The sequence below is a fragment of the Scylla paramamosain genome, chromosome 1, assembly GCF_035594125.1.
Source record: "Scylla paramamosain isolate STU-SP2022 chromosome 1, ASM3559412v1, whole genome shotgun sequence".
Taxonomy (NCBI): Eukaryota; Metazoa; Arthropoda; class Malacostraca; order Decapoda; family Portunidae; genus Scylla; species Scylla paramamosain.
Window position 1 is genome coordinate 36,572,693 of NC_087151.1, and position 7,500 is coordinate 36,580,192.

Below are 7,500 nucleotides of genomic sequence, written 5' to 3' on the forward strand. Positions count from 1 at the left end.
TCTCTCTCTCTCTCTCTCTCTCTCTCTCTCTCTCTCTCTCTCTCTCTCTCTCTCTCTGACCTGGTTGGCGGTGATGTACGATAGGGAGTTGTGTTCTGAACTCTCTCTCTCTCTCTCTCTCTCTCTCTCTCTCTCTCTCTCTCTCTCTCTCTCTCTCTCTCTCTCTCTCTCTCTGTGACATGGCTGGCGGCGATGTACGATAGGGAGTTGTGTTCTGAACTCTCTCTCTCTCTCTCTCTCTCTCTCTCTCTCTCTCTCTCTCTCTCTCTCTCTCTCTCTCTCTCTCTCTCTCTCTCTCTCTCTCTCTCTCTCATCAACCACGTCTTTTCCCGGCAGGAGTTTCAGCAGCAAGAGGAGGAAGCAGAATCACTATCTCTGCTGAGGGTGAAAGTGGCGAGGAGGATCCAACAAGGCAGCAGATCAAACACGGACGGCAACACACTGAAGGGAGAGAGATCTTGCTTCACCAACCGCTCCTTCGTTAGTAGCAGTAGGAGGCAATGTTTTAAGGAGAGTGAAAGAGAAGTTATAGGTTCAGGTATATTTTGTGTCTAATATTTTGGGACTGCTTATATTAGGAGGGGAAGAGGAAGAGAGAAAGAATACGTAAAAGGGAGAGGTATAAGGAGAAAAGGAAGAGGAAAAGAAAGAGCGAAGGAAGAATAGTAGAAGGAGAAGAAGAAGTTGAAAAAGAAGAAGAAGAAGAAGGAAAGAAGTGATTGTAGAATACCAAGAAAAGCAAATAAATAGATAAATAAGGAAAAAAAGAAAAGAAAAGGCGAAGTAGAAGTATATAAATAAAAGAATATAAGAACGCAAAAAAAGAAGAACAACAACAACTTCAATCCCAACAACCTCCTCACAACACCAGCCTTCTTCATCGCCACCTTCGCCATGGATTTCGACGAGATCCTGCCAGACATCGGGGAGTACGGGACCTACCAGAGGCTCGTGCTGTGGTTCCTGCTGCTACCGGGGACGATGCCTTGCGGTTTTCACGCCTACAACCAACTCTTCATGGCCTCCACTCCTGAGCACTGGTGCCGCGCCCCTGCAACATTAGACGACGTGCCCCCTGACCTCGCCAAGAATCTCAGGTGTGTGTGTGTGTGTGGGGGGTGGGGGAGTCTGTGTATGTGTCTGCCTGGTTATATTTACCTAGTTGTGTGCAGCGCGTCTCGTTTGTTAAGCGAGGTTAAGCAACGCTGGGTCTGAATGGGTCTTGAATGGGTGACCACATGGAGATACATCTGCTAATCTTTATCCTCTGTTTCCTTCAGTAAATGTATGTATGTAACATGCCTTGCCTATGTAATTTTATTGTCATTATCGTCAGCATCATTTTCTTCTTTCTCTTCTTCTTCGTCTTCGTCTTCGTTTTCTTCTTCGTCTTCTTCTTTTTCTTCTAGTGAATTCCAGATACTTATGTTTATGTAGGGGAAGCTGTAATATTTTTTTTTAATCTGTCATATTTTATTTATGTATTCATTTATCATTTTATTTATTATCTATGAATCAATCAATTCATTTATCTATCTATCTATCTATCTATCTATCTGTCCATCATTGTATCAATCTCCCTTCCTCTACTTCTATTTACTTGTTCATCCATCCGTCCACGACCGTCTCTGCCAGTAATATTTGCCATCCTTCACTCTATACAGACCAAGTTCTGGGAAGGAAAGTTTGGCGCTTCCTCATCAGGACACACGTGGAACCTTCCCTCTTTCCCTTCACTTACTCGTCCATCAATACCTGGCGGGGAGTGGAGGGAGACTTCTGACCTTCACCCTTGTTAAATTCTTGGCCAACATTCCCTGATCACGATGGCATGATAGGCTCCGTATTTTCAGAGTTTCAGGTTTTATTTGAAGTTTTTGATGCTTCATGATTCCAGTGATTGTTCAAGAAAGTTCCTTTACCATTAATGAAAAAAAAAATAAGATAGAATATATATATATATATATATATATATATATATATATATATATATATATATATATATATATATATATATATATATATATATATATATATATATATATAAGAATCTAATTCATCATCTTTGTGGCCTTTGAAAATAGTCCTTCTGTGGCTTTTAATTGGGGTTCCATGATTTTAGTGATGATTTGATAAGGAATCTCTTGAGAGTCTAAAGTGTTTCAGAATACAAGCTAAGGTTCTGTATCTTCTCATTGAAACTTCAGTAAGATTTTTTACCGTACATTCCCCATCCCCTTTATACAGGCAGTGAATAATTTTCATTCCCATATTCATCACAAGTTTATTCTTATTGCAGTATCATTACGTTGTGAGTTGAGCAGCGTCATGCCAACTGGAAAAGTTACTGGTAGGAGATTTATGACCCATAAAAACTATGTTATGAGACCCTGTGAGTGTGGGGATCAAGATTTTAAAGGGCCAATAACACAGATGGGTACAAATCCGCGAGCACCGTTTTGAATCCAGACTAGAGCAGTTGGCACACAGTTCATTCAGCAGCTCATTCTTCTTTTGCATAGATCAATGAATAGATACCTAGAGAAATTCAGATGTGCCCCTATGCCCCGGGTTAAGAGATATCATCAAAAACCAATGAGATGGAGATGAATCCCGAGGACACGCTCGGTGATAACATATGTTCCCAACTTTACCGTCTCTTTTTTATCAGTACAAAGCTGCAATATACATGTCACCTCTGTTTCGGTGACATGAGGCAGATTTCGGTTTAGGCCAGTCCTAGACATCTTGATATTTATTCCAGCACTTCAGACCATGATGACACCTCAGGTTCAATATTAAACTCAATAATTAAGCTTTAGAACTAATTATCATTTTCCGCTTCCATCCCTGTTTTACTGTTTGCTATTGTGTAAGTGGCGTCTGGCGCAATGCTTGGCTTGACATGTGGCAGTCTGGATGTGTATTGTTGCATACCATGACCATACTATGTGTCTTGACTTCAATCTAACCAAGGAAGCTCCCTTGAATCTAACCTTGACAACGTTTTCCTCGCGGCAGCATCCCTTATGACAACACCACACACCAGTACAGCCGCTGCCAGAGGTACGACTACAACATCACGCAGTACCTGGAGGAGTACGGAGCAGCAGCAACGGGTCCTCCTCCAGGGGCGCCCGTCATCCCGTGTGACCATGGATGGGTGTTCAGTCAGGATGAGCACTCCTCCTCGGTGGTGGCAGATGTGAGTATGCAGTGGCCGCTGACAACTGCTTGCTTTATTGTGGTTATGTATATGACGAATAGAGCTTAACTCACTGCGATATACAACAATTCACAACATTAAAAGCAATATATAGAGTCTTTATAAACATCTACAAGAGAGAAGGGGATAAAAAAAAAGAATAGATTTTGCAATTTCTAACCAATGAAATGTTTGGAGGTGATTGTGGTACGAGAAAAGATGTCTCAGAGTGGTTAGTGAAAGATGTGCCAAATAGCAGTGAAAGAGTTAATGGAGCGAGACTTTGTTAAAGTGATACTTATTTTCATCTTTGTATGGCAGTGCTGCATAAAGTGTCCGAGTCTGCGCTACTCACAGAAATGTGCAGTATTCGAGCAAGACTGACAGTCTGATAACATATCGGTACTTCATTCGCGTGCTACCTCTTAAATTAAGTTTTTGCTTATATTTTTGAGGATTTTTTGTTTTGTTTTCTGTAATGCTTGCTTAGGTTATTAATCATCCCATGTGGAACGTTTTCGGTTTTATCCCAGCATTCTTATTAATTACTGCTGAAACGTGACACAAACAAATACTAGACAAACAGACAGATGGACAGATATACAAACAAACCAGGTATTAATAATGTAGGTAGGTGTTCAGACTTTGCATTACCCCACAACGCTGACCACAAGACTGCTCTGCTTCTGCTGCTGCTACTGCTGCTTCTACTACTACTACTATTACTACTACTACTTCTACTACTTCTTATGTTGTTGGTGCTGAAATCTTCTCTTTATTGTCCACCATCCACAAAAAGCCTTGATTGTGTTATGATGAGCCGCCTTCTGCCTCGCGTCACACCTCATTGCTGTCAACTAACCAGTGACAGTGATCTCTACTCTTCTTTACAAACCATCACCGCCATCACCACCACCACCGCAACAACCACCACTACCAACACAACCACCAACAGAAACACAACTACTACTACTACTACTACTACTACTACTACTACTACTACTATGGTAAAACCGGACTAATTTGGCGCTTATTCTATACTACATTATTGGTACTATATTATTACCACCATACACACCCTCACTACCACCACCACCACTACTACTATTTTACTATATCACTGTCACCACAAACACATCAGTCACCACGAACACATCACCACCACCACCATCATCACCACCACCACCACCACCACCCCCTATCCTCTACAGTAATTAAATGCCTCCACAAGACAGAAGCTATCACACCAGACAACACGGACCTTAAGTACTCTCTCTCTCTCTCTCTCTCTCTCTCTCTCTCTCTCTCTCTCTCTCGTGAACCACAGGCACATGCAGAGAGAGAGAGAGAGAGAGAGAGAGAGAGAGAGAGAGAGAGAGAGAGAGTTTTCATGATTTATATATTTCTTCCTCCTCCTCCTCCTCTTAGAGAGAGAGAGAGAGAAATACCTCCTCCTCCCACCAGACTGGAGCGCTGAACTAGATAGAAGCAACATTGAGGAATCATAGGCCAAATTTAATTACATTTTATAAAATGCCATAAAGTCATGTATTCCAATGCGCAAAAGGCATTCCCGTAAGAACAACAAACCCAAATAATGGAATAACCACAGTGAGTCACGCCTGTTAAAAAAAAATCGTGCCTACCATATATATATTTGTCAACTCAAAACGAAGGCGATAAACTTGAGTATGATAGACTTCGGCGCGAATCAAAGAAGCTCATTAAACATAGTAAAGAAAACTTCTTTTTTAAGAGAGCATTCATTAAATGCCCAAACTGGCCTCAGTGCTTCGTAACACAACTCCTTTAAATGTCTGACTCGTGAAAATCACATCTCACATCTAGCTAAAACAGCTTCTATGAAGTTAAGTTTTCTTAGTCGTCTCCGCCAGATTTTCTCACCCCCTCCTCTCAGCTGCTAACTCTGTACAGGGGCTTTATCTGTCCATGTATGGAATATGCTTCACATGTATGGGGAAGGGGGGTTCCACTCATAGCGCTCTTTCAAACAGGGTGGAATCAAAAGCTTTTCGTCTTATCAACTCTCCTCTGTCTGTCTGTCTGTCTTTCTTCAGCCTCTCTCTCATCACCGCAGTGTTGCATTCCTTGTTATCTTCTACCACTATTTTCACGTCAAATGCGCTTTTGATCTTGCTAACTGCGTGCCTCTCCTCCTCCCTCAGCCTCGCTGAACAAAACTTTTCTTTCTCACCCCTATTCTGTCCACCTCTCTAATGCAAGAGTTCACCAGTATTCCCAACCATTCATCCCTTTCTCTGGTAAACTCTGGAACTCCCTGCCTGCTTTCATGTTTCCACCTTCCAATGATTTGAACTCTTTCAAGAGGGAGGTTTCAAGACACTTAGCCTGTAATTTCTGACTATTACTTTCGACTCTGTTTGAGAACCGGCACCTCAGTGCATGGGTGTAAGGGGAGAAACGACCGAGACGGGTGATTATGAAGCGTCCATCCGTTTTTCCAGATCCCAGAATCGTCTGAGCCGAATAGAGGGTGGTCCACAAAGGGGCGATGGGACAGAAACACAGGGAAGCGGTGTGGAAGTTTAATCACAATACTTTCTTCGCACACTACGCACAAGATACCAAAGACATGCATGCTACACATTCACGCAAGGACACTGCCACTGAAGCTTCTCATCACCCTTCCCTGTTCCGTCGCTGTGACACACACACACACACACACACAGTCACTAGGGACGAACGAGGAGAAAATGAGGACACTTAGTCGCAATGGAAACCGAGATGACTGCCAAGGGAGAACGATGTGCCTGGTCTCGCACCGGGTCTGTTCTTCTGGAGCTAGATTTACAGGGTCTGCAAATAACCTCGGAAAGGGGCTACAAGAAGCACACACACACACACACACACACACACACACACACATACTGAAACTAGGCGGAGCTTCGAAACCTTGAGACAGGGTTAGTTGTTCGAAGCATCCACACACACTAAAACAGCTGATGTCTCGAAGCTTCGGGACGGGCGCCGATGAGCTGAGCTTCTCCCACACTCCCAGGTGGTGGAAGGGAAAAGAGTACCAGGTTCCCCTGCTCATTCTCGGCTCGTTTAGGTGGGAGTGGTGTTTCGTCCCTTAGAGTGGGCCTTTTTTTATTATTATTATATTTTCGATGCTCTTGACCGGTCCCCCTCCCACATGAAAAAAAAAAAACTTCAAACCTTCTGTTTCAACTCTGGATTACTTTTTGGTTGCTTATTTAAGCTGATTTACACATAAATATGAGGAATAAAGAAAAAAAAACTAAAAACTCCCATAAAACCCAGTGGGTTGGGTTTGGGGAAAAAAAAAACCTTTCCAACCTTATCAGAAACCTTTTGTTTTATCTATCCGTCGCGCAGCGTCATCAACTTTACCACTCAGATACGACCCTCACTACCTCTCTACAGCTTAGTTCTCTTGCACAGCTTCACTACTCCAGTTAACTCCTCCATTTAACTCAATTTTCTTATTATTACACATCCTTCACATAAGTCTCTCGCCACCAGCCTCACAAGACATCGTGGGGCGACAACTGGCGATTACAACAGATGACAAAAGAAAATTACAATCCGACCTCTACCGCTTAGTCACTTGGTCAAACAAGCGGCAGATGAGATTCAATGTTGATAAATGTAAAGTGTTGCACATAGGTAGTAATAATGATCTAGTAAATTACTCAATGAACGGCTTCGAGCTTGTCAAGGTTAACAAAGAGAAAGACTTAGGTGTAACGGTTACCTCAGATCTCAAATCGAGTAAACACTCCTCGGAAGTAGTAAAAACAACGAATAAATTGGTTGGGTTTATTGGTAGGATCTTCGAATTCAAGTCAGAAAGTGTAATTCTCACTTTATTTAATGCGCTTGTCCGACCTCATCTTGAATACTGCGTTCAGTTCTGGTCACCCTATTACAGAAAGATGTAGACCAGCTGGAGAGAGTACAAAGAAAAGTTACCCTAGATGATCCTACGATTGCGAAACAAACCATATGAGGAGCGTTTGAGGAAGCTCAACTTGTTCAATCTAGAAAAGCGAAGGATGCGAGGGGACTTATATTTTTCACGGCTTTAATAACGTAAACATAAACAACTGTCTAATCATTGATAGAACCAACACCACTCGAAATAGCAGTTATAAGATAACAGGTACACATTTCAGATCAGATGAAGCTAAACACGATTTCTTTAGTAGAGTTGTAAATGTTTGGAACTCTCTCCCAGCACATGTAGTAGAGAGTAACAGGACAGAAACTTTTAAACAAGCACCTGCATC

General features: G+C 42.3%; 1 protein-coding gene across 4 annotated transcripts in view; it reads left to right on the plus strand.

Annotated features, from left to right (window-relative positions):
• Nucleotides 1-7,500, plus strand: part of LOC135104898 (beta-alanine transporter-like) — a 39,910-nt gene that overhangs the window by 19,308 nt on the left and 13,102 nt on the right. For 3 of the 4 annotated variants that reach the window (XM_064012668.1, XM_064012649.1, XM_064012658.1), the window contains 2 exons: nucleotides 337-1,097; nucleotides 3,022-3,205. In XM_064012668.1, the coding sequence (XP_063868738.1) occupies nucleotides 895-1,097; nucleotides 3,022-3,205 (387 nt within the window). In that variant the 5' untranslated portion in view covers nucleotides 337-894. The remainder of the gene's footprint in view (nucleotides 1-336; nucleotides 1,098-3,021; nucleotides 3,206-7,500) is intronic. The other variant, XM_064012644.1, reaches the window with a different exon arrangement.